The sequence below is a fragment of the Oncorhynchus keta genome, chromosome 26 (assembly GCF_023373465.1).
Source record: "Oncorhynchus keta strain PuntledgeMale-10-30-2019 chromosome 26, Oket_V2, whole genome shotgun sequence".
Classification (NCBI taxonomy): domain Eukaryota; kingdom Metazoa; phylum Chordata; class Actinopteri; order Salmoniformes; family Salmonidae; genus Oncorhynchus; species Oncorhynchus keta.
This window is the reverse complement of record NC_068446.1, coordinates 37,329,423-37,348,765: the sequence shown is the minus strand read 5'-3', so window position 1 is coordinate 37,348,765 and position 19,343 is coordinate 37,329,423. Positions and strand designations below refer to the sequence as shown.

Sequence of the window (19,343 nt, the reverse complement as noted above, 5' to 3'; positions counted from 1 at the left end):
TCCCCTTTCATCTGTGACTGGTATTAGCTAGTTACTGGCTAGTTGGTCTTCAGCCAGCATGGAACGAAAGGGGGGAGGGTTGTTTAAAACTCTGACGCAGTTGTCATGAAGAGATATGCCAAATGGAAAATGTATTCAAATTCTTGATATTGTTGATAGTCTTGGTTTATGAATCATTTCTGGCAGTCTGGCTCTGTCTTTGGATTGGATGTTGTTTGAGGTGCTTTGTGTTTCAACAAATTTGCTTGAGATGATCTTACTACAACGCTGCTTCCATGTTGCTTGACACAGGGGGAGAGAAAATGGGTTGGTGTTTAAAATGCAGGCCATATTTCTGTTATGAACATCTGTAGAATTCATGGGGGACAAATACACCAAATACCAGAATGCTCAGCACACTCTCCTACGAGACTCAGTTACCATGGTTACTCTCCCATCAAAAATGTATGTAGATATACAAATGACATCTGTCAGGTAATCTAGGATGTGTCATGGGGATTTAAAATGGATAGCATATGTCAGTGATTTGTCTTTCGACAGGTAGGCACGGTAATTCTGACCGTTTATAACAGCAGTATATTCCCTATTGGCACTGAGTTGTAACATCAGAAATGCTATGACACAAAATGTGAACTAAACTTACAAAAGCAGAGGAAAGAAAGGGAACATGGATTATAAAATGTATGCATGATATTCATTTCACACTCACTGTGCCTCAACAGAAGATAGTCCACTCCCGATCCAGTGTGCAGTTCACCAGAAACACATTTCCTTTGACTTACCCTGGATATCTGCATCATCTGTTAGGAATGAATAGGACATTCCTAACCCTTTACATTTATCAGGAGTTGACTTGAAATTACTGCCGTGGTCAGACTGAGTGGGGATTTCCTTTGGATTCCAGACATGTTCTAATGTTCCTCTCTGATCTTCTCTAAAGCCCTACTGTTCTACTGGGTCTTGGCCTTTCTGATGAAAACCATCAAGTTCGCCAAGTACACGGAGCACAGCGTTGGCCTGAGACAACTCCGCTACTGCATCACAGGACTCCTGGCCCTGCTCTACGGACTACTACTGGCTGTGGAGATCAATGTCATACTGGGCAGGGTGAGCATCAGTGTGTGGGAGGGGGATGGTATGTGTGTGTGTGCCCATGCATTTGTGTGTGCCTTTTTGTGTGTCACCCTAGAGTGCGTGAGTGCGTGTTTTGATTTTACTCAGTGTGACTAGCGGCCATCTCTTTCCTGTGCTTTAATTAGCTCTCCCTTCTTTCAATCTACTGTTGAATTTTGGATGAACCTGCACATTGGATGATCAGCATTGCTGCCTACAGGTCTCCTCATTAGGCTAATAGATCAGGCATAATATGCTGGGTTGTTGTGACAAACACTTACCTCTACTAGAGGTTCTTGATGAGCTTTTTTTGCCTGGATGTCTGGATGAGGCATCATTTTAATCCATGGTAGTTCTGTCTGGAAGAGATGTATCCCCTTCTCGGAAAAAAAATACTTGTTTTGGGGAGGAGCTCATTACAATAATACTCAGCATGCTTTTCAAATTGTAAATTTTTACATTACATTTATATTTAGTTATTTTATCAGAGGCTCAAACCATAGTGTATCTAACTTCTGATACCAATGCAGGGTGAAAAGTGGCCAGAACATTGAACTGCTATACATTTTTTACTTTAAAAAGTGTTTTGTATAACAGCTATCGAAAGTATCTTTCTACAAAATACATTGGAGTGTACAGTACTTCAACCCAGAGTAACAACAATGAGAAAATACTCAGCAGTAATTAATATATACAGTATATAAACTCAGCAAAAAAAGAAACATACCTTTTTCAGGACCCTGTTTCAAAGATAATTCGTTAAAATCCAAATAACTTTACAGATCTTCATTGTAAAGGATTTAAACACTGTTTACCATGCTTGTTCAATGAACCATAAACAATTAATGAACATGCATCTGAACAACATATGAACATGCAACACCTTACAGACAGTAGGCAATTAAGGTCACAGTTATGAAAACTTAAGACACTAAAGAGGCCTTTCTACTGACTCTGAAAAACACCAAAAGAAAGATGCCACGGGTCCCTGCTCACCTCCGTGAACATGGCTTAGGCATGCTGCAAGGAGGCATGAGGACTGCAGATGTGGCCAGGGCAATAAATTGCAATGTCTGTACTGTGAGACGACGAAGACAGCGCTACAGGGAGACAGGACAGACGGCTGGTTGTCCTCACAGCAGCAAACCACTTGTAACAACACCTCTACAGGATCGGTTCATCCGAACATCACACCTGCCGCAATAGGCTGAGAGAGGCTGGACTGAGGGCTTGCAGCCCTGTTGGAAGGCAGGTCCTCACCAGACATCACTGGCAACAATGTCGCCTATGGGCACAAAAATACTGTCGCTGGACCAGACAGGACTCGCGGATTTGTGTCACCGGATTCGCGTTTTTTCATCGAAGAATGAGCATTACACAGAGGCCTGTACTCTGGAGCGGGATCGATTTGTGGAGGGTCCGTCATGGTCTGTGGCGGTGTGTCACAGCATCATCGGACTGAGCTTGTTGTCATTGCAGGTGTTACAGGGAAGACATTCTCCTCCATCATGTGGTACCCTTCTTGCAGGCTCATCCTGACATGACCCTCCAGCATGACAATACCTCCAGCCATACTGCTTGTTCTGTGCATGATTGCCTGCAAGACAGGAATGTCAGTGTTCTGCCATGGCCAGCGAAGAGCCCGGATCTCAATCCCATTGAGCATGTCTGGAACCTGTTGGATCGGAGGGTGAGGGCTCGGTCCATTCCCCCCAGAAATGTCCGGGAACTTGCAGGTGCCTTGGTGGAAGAGTGGGTAACATCTCACAGCAAGAACTGGCAAATTTGGTGCAGTCCATGAGGAGGAGATGCACTGCAGTACTTAATGCAGCTGGTGGCCACACCAGATACTGACAGTTACTTTTGAATTAACCCCCCCTTTGTTCAGGGACACATTTTTCCATTTCTATTAGTCACATGTCTGTGGAACTTGTTCAGTTTGTCTCAGTTGTTGAATCTTTTTATGTTCATACAAATATTTACACATGTTAAGTTTGCTGAAGATAAATGCTGTTGACAGTGAGAGGACGTTTCTTAATTTGCTGAGTTTATTTCAAATACATATAGCATATAAATATATCTATAGTTTTTCAACCGAATGAGTACAAAAATAGTTGCAGGCTAGCAATGAATTAAAAATAAATCGTACGTTTTTGGTTTTACCTGCTGGGTCAATTCTCGGTTTGTGTTTCTAAATAGCAGTGTGTGTGGAAGTCATGTGTCTATGCCATAATTCTTCAGTAACCTAGTTTCCCCCAAGCTGAGACTCTCACTGCTGAACTGAGCTGAACTGACTGTGTTACTTAGGAACAAAAGTGTTGCATAGAGTAAAACACTAATGCAATATTCACTGCATGAGAAACTAGGCAATGCTCCCGTTTCAGCACTCAGGGTACCAGAGGTGTATCTCACTGTTAGGCCTGATGCAGGCCTTACTTCTTTCTCTCTCCTTTCATCTATTCTCGTCCTTTTCTCTTCTCGTTTCCTCGCTTGTCTTATTTTCTCTTCTCTTCAACATACAGTACCAGTCAAAAGTTTGGACACACCTACTCATTCAAGGGTTTTTCTTTATTTTTACTATTTTCTACATTGCGGAATAATAGTGAACACATCAAAACTATGAAATAACACACATGGAATCATGTAAATTAGTAGCCCAAAAAAGTGTGAAACAAATCAAAATATATTTTATATTTGAAAATCTTCAAAGTAGCCACCCTTTGCCTTGATGGCAGCTTTGCACACAATTGGCATTCTCTCAACCAGCTTCACCTGGAATGCTTTTCCAACAGTCTTGAAGGAATGTACACATATGCTGAGCAGTTGTTGGCTGATTTTCCTTCACTCTGCGGTCCAACTCATCCCAAACCATCTCAATTGGGTTAAGGTCGGGTGATTGTCAAGGCCAGTGATAATCCCACGAAGTGCAAACCAGATGGGATGCCGTATCACTGCAGAAAACTGTGGTAGCCATGCTGGTTAAGTGCGCCTTGGTATTCTAAAATCACAGACAGTGTCACCAGCAAAGCACCCCCACACCATCACACCTCCTCTTCCATGCTTCGCAGTGGGAGCCACACATGAGAAGACCATCCGTTCACCTACTCTGCGTCTCAGTTGGAATCAAATTTGGACTCTTCAGACCAAAAGACAGATTTCCACCGGTCTAATGTCCATTGTGTGTGTTTCTTTGCCCAAGCAAGACTCTTCTTCTTATTGGTGTCCTTTAATAATAATAATAATAATAATATATGCCATTTAGCAGACGCTTTTATCCAAAGCGACTTACAGTCATGTGTGCATACATTCTATGTATGGGTGGTCCCGGGGATCGAACCCACTACCCTGGCGTTACAAGCGCCATGCTCTACCAACTGAGCTACAGAAGGAAACATAGCCTGATCCCTGCTTTTCAACCATGAAGGCCTGATTCACGCAGTCTCCTCTGAAGAGTTGATTTTGAGATTTGTCTGTTACTTGAACTCTTTGAAGCATTTCTTTGGGCTGCAATCTGAGGTGCAGTTAACTCTAATTAATTTATCCTCTGCAGCAGAGGTAACTCTGTCTTCCTTTCCTGTGGCGGTCCTCATGAGAGCCAGTTTCATCATAGCGCTTGATGGTTTTTGTGACTGCACTTGAAGAAACTTTCCGGATTGACTGACATTCATGTTTTAAAGTAATGATGGACTGTCGTTTCTCTTTACAATGTAGAAAATAGTAATACTAAATTAAAACCCTTGAATGATTAGGTGTGTCCAAACTTTTGACTGGTACTGTAGCTCTAAAATTGAAATGCTCAAGTAAACACAATTCAGGGGTATTATTTCAGTGTCTAATACAGGGAGGATTTGCCAAGGTGTTGATACTTTTGCCAACCCGTTATCAGGAAACCCATAATTTATTACACAACAGAGCCAACTTCACGATCAAATACTCTTCATCACCCATAATGATCAGAAACTATCTGTGATATCCAGTGGAGAACAGGCCAACAATATAATTAACAAAACTTGGATTAAGTAAGTGTTTCTGAAACTGGATGTATGTTAGCGAATAGTTGCGTACTTCATTGCATTGTTCACGTTTGTATGAGCAAAATATTTTTCTCCCTCTGTTTCTCTCCCTATGTCCCTTCACATAGCGCTACCTGTGTTTCACTGAGGCTACAGAGGTGAAGCCTCCAGCGGACCTGCAGGACCTGGGGGTGAGGTTCCTGCAGCCCTTCGTCAACCTTCTGTCCAAGGCCACCTATTGGTGGATGAACACATTCATCACGGCAGCCCACCGCCGCCCCATTGACCTCAAGGTCATCGGCAAGCTGCCTATCGCTATGCGAGCCCTCACCAACTACCTGAAGCTCCGCAAGGCTTTCGAGAGCCAGAGGGTAAAGGTAGTAATACTACTTTACTTCTCTCACACTGAGCGTGAGAGAGAGAGAGAGAGAGAGAGAGAGAGAGAGAGAGAGAGAGAGAGAGAGAGAGAGAGAGAGAGAGAGAGAGAGAGAGAGAGAGAGGTAAGACACAGAGATAGAGAGAGAGAGAGAGGGTAGGGTAAGACACAGAGATAGGGAGAGGGTAGGGTAAGACACAGAGATAGAGAGAGGGTAGGGTAAGACACAGAGATAGAGAGAGAGGGTAGGGTTAGAGATAGAGATACAGAGAGGGTAAGAGATAGAGTGAGAGAGTGAGATAGTGAGAGGGCAGGGTTAGAGATAGAGAGAGGGTAAGAGATAGAGAGAGAGATAGTGAGAGGGTAGGGTAAGAGATAGATAGAGAGAGAGAGACGGAGAAGAGGGTATGGTAAGAGATAGAGAGATAGTAGGGTAAGAGATAGAGAGAGAAGGTAGGGTAAGAGATAGAGCGAGAGATGGTAGGGTAAGAGATTGAGAGAAAGCTAGAGAAACATGGAGAGAGAAAGAAAGAGAGCGAGACTAACATAATCATAGACCACATGTTCAACCCTTCAACTCACAACTGGCCAAAAACAACAAATTGAAAGCCATGCCCCCAAAAAGCCACACCTCTAATATAGTTTTCCAGTGCATTGCATTGTCCAGTGAATTGTAGCATTACCAGCCATGAGTGTATTTGGTAGTGATAGAGAGCTCGTTGTCGAATTCATTCATGTTCTGTCCTGTGGTCTTCAGCTAGTTCCTATTGGAGGTGAATCTTATCGTTACAATTGAACTCTTGGACAATTCTTCAAATATATCAGGCGGCCTTAATTTGATGGCAAAGTTTTACCCTAACACAGTGGTGTTATACATCTCTTGATTTTCAGGCCACATCATGCCTGCAAGGTATATTATACTAGTGATGTGTAATTCCTATCACAATCCAGAGTTAGTACATCCAAGAGTTGGAATTTTATTCATCCGCAACCTGCATTCAAAATGACTGCCTGGGTTAGGAACATAGCGAGGAGACCTAAACCATTTAAACTAACAGATACAATAAATCAAACTAACTGATTTAATTAGTTTAGTGAAATGTATGTTATATATGTTGTGTGTTGCATAAGATTAATCAATCAATCAATCAATGTACATGCACAGATATTAAAAGCAATCCTAAAATGTCTACCTGCAGTAGAGCATGCTGGGAAATCTGATAATGATGGGCGTGGTTTTGATGGGAACGTTTAACGCTCCAGAGAGTAAAACTGACACAATCACTCTCACACTCAGCACTGGTTATTAACACCAACACTGGGCTTATTTTACACCAGTGAGTGTTCATTTCACTCTTACAGAGTTCATTTTTCTCCTGAATCAACACTAGAAATATAACACTGATAAATCAACACGAGGTGACACTGGCCAATTTGCTGTGAGGAAATGAATCTGCTGAGAGAGGGAGAGGGAGAGGGAGAGGGAGAGGGAGAGGGAGAGGGAGAGAGAGAGAGAGAGAGAGAGAGAGAGAGAGAGAGAGAGAGAGAGAGAGAGAACCCACATCAATTATTGTAAATGTTGATTTATAACATCATGCAAATGTCCAGGATGAATAAGGTCTCTAAAAATATAAATATGACATAAGAGGACATTAATCTGCAGAGTTTTGCTGTTTGGGAGAGAAGCTTTATAACGATCAGCTTGAATGTTCCACACAGCGACAAATACATACACTATCAAGCCTCTATATAAGAGCAGATTGCACAATATGTTTGGGTTGATTTGGATGTTCCTCTTGAAGCATGACATCCTTATTTCCATTGCTTTGCGTCATTGTAGCTTGTCAAGTTGGATTGTGTGAAAATGGGAATAGGAATAATTCATTAAAAAGCATCCATTTGAGTTGTTCTCCAATGGCCTGTCCTGGTTTGACATCTCAGTTTAATTGCAATTAAACTGAGATGGATCTTCCTGGTAATCATTGTTCTCTATTGTTATAAAGCTGAACTGTCATATCCCCACCCTGCGTGGGTTCAGAGAGTCCCATCGTTCACAGTAGAATGAGAATGACCTTTGCCCCTTTTAATGTAGTATTCCTGTTCTCCTCTCCTTCATCCCTCTGCTTCATCCTTCCATCGCTCTTGTCCTTCTCTCCTGCCAGAAGAAAAACCCTTAACCTTTGTGCCCTGCTGTGTGCTACTGTGTCTCGCAGCTTCTGACCGTCTCATTGTCTGCATCTATCAGGCTATTCACAGAGACGGGCTTGGGCCTAGGGTAGTGACGCGAGCATGGGGTGGGTTGAAACAGGTGCAGGGTTAAAACAAGCACATGGGTCTTTACACCGCAGCACTAGCATTATGCAGTCGGAATGATTTTCAGTGGAGTATTTTGTCATTACTGTGGAACTAGAAAGCCATATAAATGGATACATATTAAATCCATGTTTGGATTTGGGTGAGGTCCAGTGTGTAGAGTGACATCCTATATTTATTTCACCTTTATTTAACCAGGTAGGCTAGTTGAGAACAAGTTCTCATTTGCAACTGCGACCTGGCCAAGATAAAGCATAGCAGTGTGAACAGACAACACAGAGTTACACATAGAGTAAACAATTAACAAGTCAATAACACAGTAGAAAAAAAAGAGAGCCTGAACGCAAGGTGTTGGTAACGGCTTGGTACGTGATGTGTATGCTTAGCTTAGCAAATAATTCATGAAGCTCGAACCCAAGACTTCGGCGCCAAGAGAAAAGCTAGCTATGCGCTGGAGCAAGTAGGGACACTTCAGGCTGAGGAGTGAGTTTCACTCATCCCCATGGGCTACATGTACATGTGTATGTATCCATGAAACTGGAAGGTTCCGAAAGTGAATGTGAATTAACAGAAGCAGAAGAACAAAATTTGGTGTATTTATGTGTCTGCACCTGTGCTCCTCTATATCAAAGAGCCTGACCAGAGAGTGGCTCCAAGCCAGGCCAATCACCCCCTAGAGAGGAGTGGAAAAACTAGGAGGACACACACATCACACACACACAGACACAGAGGCTTCTTTAAGATGGCTTACTAACTAACTCTAAGTGTGTAAACATCACACAACGCATTGTCAGAGGGGTTGACTACAATCAATATTTCAACATTCAAAATGTTTGGTCTTCATGCAGCGTACATGGAGGGTTTCAACCTTTTCAGATCAATAATAATAATAATAATATATGCCATTTAGCAGACGCTTTTATCCAAAGCGACTTACAGTCATGTGTGCATACATTCTACGTATGGGTGGTCCCGGGAATCGAACCCACTACCCTGGCGTTACAAGCGCCATGCTCTACCAACTATTTGACTGCACACAAACACCTGAATGCCTGAATGCTGGTGTATTGTCAGATCTGAGCGAACTTCTTCTGTGAAGTCCCATTGTGTGATATGCCGATGTCACAGTAGCCTGAGTCATTAAGACTGAAGTCAGGAGATGGTAAATCATTACTAAGGAACCACTGATTGAAAAAGCATGAGAACTACGCACTTCTCTTTCTCCCCTCATTTAAACACTGAATACCATTAAACACTTAATCCTATTAAACACTGAATTCCATTCAACACTGAATTCCATTCAACACTGAATTCCATTCATCACTGAATTCCATTCAACACCGAATACCATTAAACACTTAATCCTATTAAACACTGAATTCCATTCAACAGTAAATTCCATTCAACACTGAATTCCAGGTTCCACAGAGGTTCCTTTTCTGTAGGTGTGATTCTCACTGGCTCCTGATCACATTGGGTATGCAGGTTTTTGTTCCAGCTAATTATCTTTTCATGTTCCTGAATGAATGATGAATGGCCTTGTTTTGCTTGTGTAAAAAAAACACAGGGAATAATTGGAACTTGGGTAGGACTGTACATGGACATTTGACTTTTCACTGTTTTTCCTGATACAACGATGATGTCCTTCCTCTTGCAGAGGCCTCTGGGCTCTATGCCGCAGGGCCCTAAGTGGATTTGGAGGGCCCTACGCCAGGCGTTTGGATGGCCCCTCATCATCAGCATCACCTTCCGCTTCCTGGCTGACCTGCTGGGCTTCGCTGGGCCCCTCTGTATCTCTGGCATCGTCCATCACATCAGCAAGGACAACCGCACCATACAGCCCCCGGTGAGAAGACATTATACGTAGACGGCTGCTGAGGGGAGGATGGCTCGTAGTAATGCCTGGAATGGAGTCAATAGATTGGTATCAACCACATGTTTGATACCATTCCGTTGACTCCATTCCAGGCATTATTATGAGCGGTCCTCGTATGTATGCAAGGTTGAATACAACCTTGCAAACGTTTGAAAGGTCTATAATTTTTACACAATTTTTACCCTAGATGCCTTCCACTTATAGGCATGCATAATTTAGACATTTTTTAACAACATGATGTTTTGCTCCTTGAAATAACATAACTTGTTTTTTTATGTGATTATTTATTAACCTAGTGGTTAGATGTATTTATTAACCTAGTGGTTAGATGTATTTATTAACCTAGTGGTTAGATGTATTTATTAGCCTAGTGGTTAGATGTATTTATTAACCTAGTGGTTAGATGTATTTATTAGCCTAGTGGTTAGATGTATTTATTAGCCTAGTGGTTAGATGTATTTATTAGCCTAGTGGTTAGATGTATTTAGGCATATCATGTGAATAAGGCCTCATGATTATTTATTAGCCTAGTGGTTAGATGTATTTATTAGCCTAGTGGTTAGATGTATTTATTAACCTAGTGGTTAGATGTATTTAGGCATATCATGTGAAGAAGGCCTCATGATTATTTATTAACCTAGTGGTTAGATGTATTTATTAGCCTAGTGGTTAGATGTATTTATTAACCTAGTGGTTAGATGTATTTAGGCATATCATGTGAATAAGGCCTCATGATTATTTATTAACCTAGTGGTTAGATGTATTTATTAGCCTAGTGGTTAGATGTATTTAGGCATATCATGTGAATAAGGCCTCATGATTATTTATTAACCTAGTGGTTAGATGTATTTATTAGCCTAGTGGTTAGATGTATTTAGGCATATCATGTGAATAAGGCCTCATGATTATTTATTAACCTAGTGGTTAGATGTATTTATTAGCCTAGTGGTTAGATGTATTTATTAGCCTAGTGGTTAGATGTATTTAGGCATATCATGTGAATAAGGCCTCATGATTATTTATTAGCCTAGTGGTTAGATGTATTTATTAGCCTAGTGGTTAGATGTATTTATTAACCTAGTGGTTAGATGTATTTAGGCATATCATGTGAATAAGGCCTCATGATTATTTATTAACCTAGTGGTTAGATGTATTTATTAGCCTAGTGGTTAGATGTATTTAGGCATATCATGTGAATAAGGCCTCATGATTATTTATTAACCTAGTGGTTAGATGTATTTATTAGCCTAGTGGTTAGATGTATTTAGGCATATCATGTGAATAAGGCCTCATTATTATTTATTAACCTAGTGGTTAGATGTATTTATTAGCCTAGTGGTTAGATGTATTTAGGCATATCATGTGAATAAGGCCTCATGATTATTTATTAACCTAGTGGTTAGATGTATTTATTAGCCTAGTGGTTAGATGTATTTAGGCATATCATGTGAATAAGGCCTCATGATTATTTATTAACCTAGTGGTTAGATGTATTTATTAGCCTAGTGGTTAGATGTATTTAGGCATATCATGTGAATAAGGCCTCATGATTATTTATTAGCCTAGTGGTTAGATGTATTTATTAGCCTAGTGGTTAGATGTATTTAGGCATATCATGTGAATAAGGCCTCATGATTATTTATTAGCCTAGTGGTTAGATGTATTTATTAGCCTAGTGGTTAGATGTATTTAGGCATATCATGTGAATAAGGCCTCATGTGAAATCATTGTCTAAAGCGCAAGAGATTTTCCTGTCCTGCTAAGCATTCAAAATGTAATGTAAGAGTACTTTTGGGTGTCAGGGAAAATGTATGGAGTAAAAAGTACATTATTTTAATTACGAACATAGTGAAGTAAAAGTAGTCAAAAAGATAAATAGTAAAGTACAGATACCCCCTTAAACTACTTAAGTAGTACTTTAAAATATTTTTTACTTTCCACCATGTACTTTCCACCACTGCCATTGAGATCTTCCCCCTGTCTGTGTGAGTAGGATACTGACTGGCCGTACTGGGTTTCTCTCGCTGTGCTTTCAGATAAAGCTGCTGGGGGTCTACTTTATCTCCTCTCAAGAGTTCTTGGCGAATGCCTACGTGCTAGCCGTGCTGCTGTTCTTCGCCCTCATCCTGCAGAGAACTTTCCTCCAGGCCTCGTATTATGTTGCTATTGAGACCGGCATCAATTTACGAGGGGCTATACAGGTACTGTACTGTAGGCTGATATACAGTAGGGACCACATAGCAAAAATGTGGATCTCTACAGTGTGATCTCTGTAGACTTTCACATACATCACACATTGATCCCTTACGTTTATTCTTATTCTCTATTACTTAGCAACAGCGCTAGAAAAGCATCTGCAGTGTCAATACCTCTATATTGTGCAGTGTACCTGTCTATTGCAGCTAAGTGTAACTCATAAAGGGTAGGGTCACACATGGTTTCCTATGTTGGGGGTATTATACACGTGTAGCAGAGGGAACTAAGAATGAATGTTGCCAAGCGACATCATATTTTAGGTGAGTTATAGTTAAGGCTATGTCCTCTGGTAACCATAAAAACACAGGTTAATTGATTGGTTTCCTTATGATGCATCTGGCTGTGTTCTCCTTCCAGATTAAGATCTACAATAAGATCATGCGGCTGTGCACCTCCAACATGTCCATGGGAGAACTGACCGTAGGACAGATTTGTAACCTGGTGGCCATAGATACCAACCAGCTCATGTGGTTCTTCTTCCTCTGTCCCAACCTGTGGGCCATGCCAGTCCAGGTGAGAACTATTCTCTTCTACCCTGCTTTACTCTACACTAGTTTACTCAACACTACAATACACTACTCTACTAGATTAGGGCAGGTCCTGTACAGTTTTATTTGATTCTATTCTATCCGGGTCTATTCAGTTTGGTTCTAGTCTAGTGTATTAAAGGTAAAGCCAGGATGTTTCTACCCAGGGTAGAAAAAGGAAAGAAGCCCGTCAGGCAGAGAAGAAGCCCCCCATGGAGTTGATGTAGATTCATGGCATGTTGTATATTCCATCAGAACACTGTGACCTTCGAGTTTATGCTCCCTGCACCATGGCATGTATAAGTTTATGCTCCCTGCCCCATGACATGTAGAAGTTTATGCTCCCTGCCCCATGACATGTAGAAGTTTATGCTCCCTGCCCCATGACATGTAGAAGTTTATGCTCCCTGCCCCATGGCATGTATAAGTTTATGCTCCCTGCCCCATGACATGTATAAGTTTATGCTCCCTGCCCCATGACATGTGGAAGTTTATGCTCCCTGCCCCATGACATGTTTATGCTCCCTGCCCCATGGAAGTTTATGCTCCCTGCCCCATGGCATGTATAAGTTTATGCTCCCTGCCCCATGACATGTAGAAGTTTATGCTCCCTGCCCCATGGCATGTAGAAGTTTATGCTCCTGCCCCATGACATGTAGAAGTTTATGCTCCCTGCCCCCATGACATGCTCCCTACCCCATGGCATGTACACGTTTATGCTCCCTGCCCCATAGCATGACATTGCTCCCTGCCCCATAGCATGTATAAGTTTATGCTCCCTGCCCCATGGCATGGCCCCATAGCGTGTATAAGTTTATGCTCCCTGCCCCATAGCCGTTTATGCTCCCTGCCCCATAGCATGTATAAGTTTATACTCCCTGCCCCATGGCATGTATAAGTTTATGCTCCCTGCCCCATGGCATGTATAAGTTTATGCTCCCTGCCCCATGACATGTATAAGTTTATGCTCCCTGCCCCATGACATGTAGAAGTTTATGCTCCCTGCCCCATGGCATGTATAAGTTTATGCTCCCTGCCCCATGGCATGTATAAGTTTATGCTCCCTGCCCCATGGCATGTATAAGTTTATGCTCCCTGCCCCATGACATGTATAAGTTTATGCTCCCTGCCCCATGACATGTAGAAGTTTATGCTCCCTGCCCCATGACATGTAGAAGTTTATGCTCCCTGCCCCATGACATGTAGAAGTTTATGCTCCCTGCCCCATGGCATGTATAAGTTTATGCTCCCTTCCCATGGCATGACATGTATGACATGTTTATGCTCCCTGCCCCATGGCATGTATAAGTTTATGCTCCCTGCCCCATGACATGTAGAAGTTTATGCTCCCTGCCCCATGGCATGTATACGTTTATGCTCCCTACCCCATGGCATGTACACGTTTATGCTCCCTGCCCCCATGTATACATGTGCCCCATAGCATGTATAAGTTTATGCTCCCTGCCCCATGGCATGTATACGTTTATTGCTCCCTGCCCCATAGCGTGTATAAGTTTATGCTCCCTGCCCCATAGCATGTTTATACTCCCTGCCCCATAGCATGTATAAGTTTATGCTCCCTGCCCCATGGCATGTATACGTTTATGCTCCCTGCCCCATGGCATGTATAAGTTTATGCTCCCTGCCCCATGGCATGTATAAGTTTATGCTCCCTGCCCCATGGCATGTATACGTTTATGCTCCCTGCCCCATGGCATGTATACGTTTATGCTCCCTGCCCCATGGCATGTATAAGTTTATGCTCCCTGCCCCATGGCATGTATAAGTTTATGCTCCCTGCCCCATGGCATGTATAAGTTTATGCTCCCTGCCCCATGGCATGTATAAGTTTATGCTCCCTGCCCCATGGCATGTATAAGTTTATGCTCCCTGCCCCATGGCATGTATACGTTTATGCTCCCTGCCCCATGGCATGTATAAGTTTATGCTCCCTGCCCCATGGCCGTTTATGCTCCCTACCCCATGGCATGTATAAGTTTATGCTCCCTGCCCCATGGCATGTAGTTTATGCTCCCTGCCCCATGGCATGTATAAGTTTATGCTCCCTGCCCCATAGCATGTATAAGTTTATGCTCCCTACCCCATGGCATGTATAAGTTTATGCTCCCTGCCCCATGGCATGTATAAGTTTATGCTCCCTGCCCCATGGCATGTTTATGCTCCCTTCCCCATAGCATGTATAAGTTTATGCTCCCTGCCCCATGACATGTATACGTTTATGCTCCCTGCCCCATGACATGTATAAGTTTATGCTCCCTGCCCCATGGCATGTATAAGTTTATGCTCCCTGCCCCATGGCATGTATAAGTTTATGCTCCCTGCCCCATGGCATGTATAAGTTTATGCTCCCTGCCCCATGGCATGTATACGTTTATGCTCCCTGCCCCATGGCATGTATACGTTTATGCTCCCTGCCCCATGGCATGTATACGTTTATGCTCCCTGCCCCATGGCATGTATACGTTTATGCTCCCTTCCCCATAGCATGTATAAGTTTATGCTCCCTGCCCCATGACATGTATACGTTTATGCTCCCTGCCCCATGACATGGATACCTTTATGCTCCCTGCCCCATGGCATGGATAAGTTCATGCTCCCTTCCCCATGACATGTATAAGTTTATGCTCCCTACCCCATGGCATGTATAAGTTTATGCTCCCTGCCCCATGGCATGTATAAGTTTATGCTCCCTACCCCATGGCATGTATACGTTTATGCTCCCTGCCCCATGACATGTATACGTTTATGCTCCCTGCCCCATGACATGTCTAAGTTTATGCTCCCTGCCCCATGACATGTATAAGTTTATGCTCCCTGCCCCATGACATGTATAAGTTTATGCTCCTTGCCCCATGACATGTATAAGTTTATGCTCCCTGCCCCATGGCATGTATAAGTTTATGCTCCCTGCCCCATGGCATGTATAAGTTTATGCTCCCTGCCCCATAGCATGTATAGTTAATGTTAAGCAGTGATGCTCTCTAATATCCCATCTCTATATCCGTACATGGAAATGGAAGGAAGGTGTTGGGGGTAAAAACAACAACAACAACGTATTTAGAAATACAGGTATATCAGTTACTGGTTTGATGTTCCCAGACTATTAAATAAAAACAGGAGTTCTCACAAATGTAATCTTCCAATATATTGTTCCAGGCTTGTTCCAGGCAGCTTTGGTATAGTTCTATCTCCCAGCCTGGAACTACTATCAGTGGTGCAGATACACAACCCTTATGAAGAACACCTGATGGATCAGGGGGACCCAGGGGCCTTTAAAATGGTTTTACTTTTCCTTAGTTTGTCTTCTTGTCCTGCTTTTGTCGTGGGCGTCTTGTTGTTTGCCCAATATACTCGTCTGTCTGTCGGTCAGTCAGTCAGTCAGTCAGTCAGTCAGTCAGTCAGTCAGTCAGTCAGTCAGTCAGTCAGTCAGTCTGGTAAGAGAAGTTTCTTTGTTAGTTCAAGTTGAGAGGTCCCTTATCTCTCTCTACCAGGGAGAATGCTGTGTCTCCTGACTCACATTTTCTTTCTTTCTCTCTCTCTCACACGCTCTCTCTTTTCCCTGGTAGAGTAAGATTCCATTTTGTTACCTTTCATTTGTGTTCTTCACAATGTGACATTGTGTGCATTTAACAAGAGTAAAAATCCTAGGCCCAAACCACTGTAGAAAACAAGCTTAGAGTAACAGTGTAACAGTGGTTCTGACTGACACTATAGGCACACGGATTAGTTTTAGGGATTAAGTAGAGGAGTGAAGAAGACTGTCTGCGGGGGGGGTTCATAATGCATGAAATTGAAAACGATAAAAGCTAAATGAAATATGTTGGGCAACACTAAGAATACTTTAGGAAGTTTAGTTGAACTATTTGTTCCTGTCCAAACGAGGGGAGAATGAACGGGTGAATCCATGTCAGAAAACAATTTACTACTGGATGTGTTTTATATGAATGGTTTTCTCAGCTCAGGCACGTGTTTCAAAGGCATAGAGTAGTTAGTTGCAACTACAATTATTCAGCAGCCTTACTACGCCTCTGATCCTCCTTCGCTATAAATCTCTTCTCTTTCTGTGCATAAGGCCAATTCCATGGAGTTCAACAGATGTCAAGAGCGTCCATTTTCCAATATAATGTTCCAGGCAGCCTTGGTGACACATATTTTTGGTCCTCTATAATTTAATTTCCCTTTTTCATTTGATTCACTTGTTCTAGAAACCAGCATATTTTTTTGTGCCCAAGTCCTATTCCAAAGAGTTCAAGACCATTTTCAAGATTGGTTCTCTTAATGTGGACAATCTAATAAAAAGCTAAAATTTGACACACACACACATGGTCTTATGTAGTACAATTTGAAGTGGTGTTTTTTAAATTGGATAAAAGTAGAGACTCAGAGCTAGAAAATGTTATGTTAACTTGCAATAAAAATTACTTTCTGACTAAATTAGAAACTTATGTCTGAAAATGTAGCTAGATATACATAGATAAACGCTTCATGGCAGACTGGAACCATTTAACTCTGTTTTGTTCGTAGCATCTTGTTTGACCAGCGTTGTGTCAAGTCACTCTGGTTCACACTGACCGTGGCATGTGCAGAAAGTAGCCCATCACTTTTCACAATTTATCTGTCGATAGCACTTGCTAAATTCAGATGTTGTTGAGAAATGTGCCAAACTTTTGTAGTTCTCGATGGTTAACGTTGTATCTTTCAAAAACATAGAGGTAGAAAGGACTGTCAACACATTCTGAGCAGCTCACATTACAAACAGAAGCCTGCTACATGGCAGACCAATCAGAACTCATCTCCCAACATGCTCATGTCCATTCTCTCTGATCTTCCCTGCAATCATGGCTAGTTTGGAAACCTTTGTTTAGGCCTCTAGAAATACAAGTGATATAAAACACCTAGTATTCATTAATATTCTGTAATATGCTAATTAATACAGCCAACCTGCTTGCTATAATATCTTGGAATTATCGTAAAATACTGTAGAAATACTTATCTTACTGTTTAATGGTGTGTATTGTACTGTGTTTCATTGCTCTGGCAACAAGTTACCGTCAACATCTCAGTATTGTATTGGCACAATCCAGACATAATCAGAGATATATCTTAAACCATCTTACTGTAGTTCAAATTCATTTGAAGACCAATGTATCCTTAACTACAACATTTTCATTAATGGATAATAATACTGTATGCAGAAACTCTAAATTGCTAGGGACAAGAGCACCCACTAAATGACCAAAATGTTTTTGTAAATGTGAAAATGAAAATGTGCAAAGAACACTGGGTAATATGTCGCTGCATGGGTAAATCCGGTAATATACTGTAAAGAAAAAATGGGTTAGTGTAAAATTGATTATAGTAGCTGTACTGTAAAATAAATTACAGTAACTTACTGGACAATTGCTGCCAGTAAGTTACTGTACATTTTACAGCAAATGTTTTATAGTGTGGCCCAGGCGAATGTTGCTCTGTATGAAGGAGAAAGCTTGTAGCTTGTGTCGTGTCTTTGGCTGTGCCGGATTAATTGATAAGACATGTTATTCTATAAAATAATTTCTCCGTAATTAATATCACCTGAATGAGCTAATCATGTAAATGTAATTAACTGGAGAGTCGGGCACCACAAAATAATATTTATAGAGCTGTTATCTTCCGAATAAACTCTTAAAGACCTAGTAATATTTTACATCAATAGCAGTCAATATCAATCGTCATCTTACTTCAGTCTCATAATCTGAAAGTTGTAAATTCTTGGTTATCTGCAAGAACCCTGGCTAACAAGTTGAATCAGCAATACATCATTGGGTTTAATTATTTATTTACTAAATACCTAACTAATCACACAGAATTCACATACACACAATTAATCATAACTTGATTACAAATTAGTTGTAGTAACGTCATTGGGTGATAGACGGGATACTCTGTCTGTTCCTTCCTAACCCTCGTTGCATCTGCTGTTGCTAACTCAACGGCTAGGAGGTATCACTTCTGTAGTGAATAAGAGTTCAAAGTTCATACCATTCGCAACCAAAGCTCACGCTGATGTTGGCTTCGTTCTGTAGTTATTATCTGAACTATTCTGACATCGGACCGTCGTCCCCACATCTTCGGAACAGGAAGTTCTGTTGTCATCAAGGCTTTATATAGGAAGGGAGAAGAGGGCATGTTTGAAAGGTTTTATAGCCCATGTCCCTTCACAGAGGTGGGCCACTGAGTGAGCAGCCTTTACTTATGAAAACCCACATCTCACATTTTAGAAGCTAAAATCACATTTCATCCAATCACAAATAATTTCATTTTCAAACATTTAAATTGAACAACAATTCCATGTGAATCCGATAACTCTGATGTGTAGACTTTCCACTGTAGAGTTTGTCATCTTATCATTGATGAGAATGTCTCAGATGACAACCGAACTGACATCATATTCATTAAGTACCACTGCATATGTTAAATTGTTCGGATTACCAGAATATAGTTCATTTCCCACCACCTACTGATGTTCCCAGAATCTCTATGTTAACCAATTTTTTTTTAAACGTAACCTCATTAGGTTAGAGAGAGGGAAAAAAGGGGGAAGAGGAATTTATGACTGTCATAAACCTATCCCCCAGGCCAACATCATGACAACAACATAGTATGAAATGTCACATCCATCTCCATCACTTAGTGCTGTACCCCTCCCCCTCACTGTGAATCCTGGGGATGTGTGTATCAAGCTGTCACCATGAGGATGCCAGGACATACAGGACAGGAGCCAAGGCCAGGTGGAGGAACACAACACATTAATCATCCATCAAGATATCCTTATATCACAATTAAATCATAATTTATTAGCATTATCA

The 19,343-nt window shown here is 41.6% G+C and overlaps 1 protein-coding gene across 2 annotated transcripts in view; it reads left to right on the top strand.

Annotated features, from left to right (window-relative positions):
- The window catches only part of LOC118358785 (ATP-binding cassette sub-family C member 8-like), a 149,041-nt gene that overhangs the window by 24,863 nt on the left and 104,835 nt on the right, over nucleotides 1–19,343 (top strand). Inside the window, exons 4-8 of one of the 2 annotated variants that reach the window (XM_052480696.1) lie at nucleotides 941–1,107; nucleotides 5,255–5,497; nucleotides 9,473–9,661; nucleotides 11,728–11,892; nucleotides 12,305–12,460. In XM_052480696.1, the coding sequence (XP_052336656.1) occupies nucleotides 941–1,107; nucleotides 5,255–5,497; nucleotides 9,473–9,661; nucleotides 11,728–11,892; nucleotides 12,305–12,460 (920 nt within the window). Of the gene's footprint in view, nucleotides 1–940; nucleotides 1,108–5,254; nucleotides 5,504–9,472; nucleotides 9,662–11,727; nucleotides 11,893–12,304; nucleotides 12,461–19,343 lie in introns of both variants that reach the window. The other variant, XM_052480695.1, reaches the window with a different exon arrangement.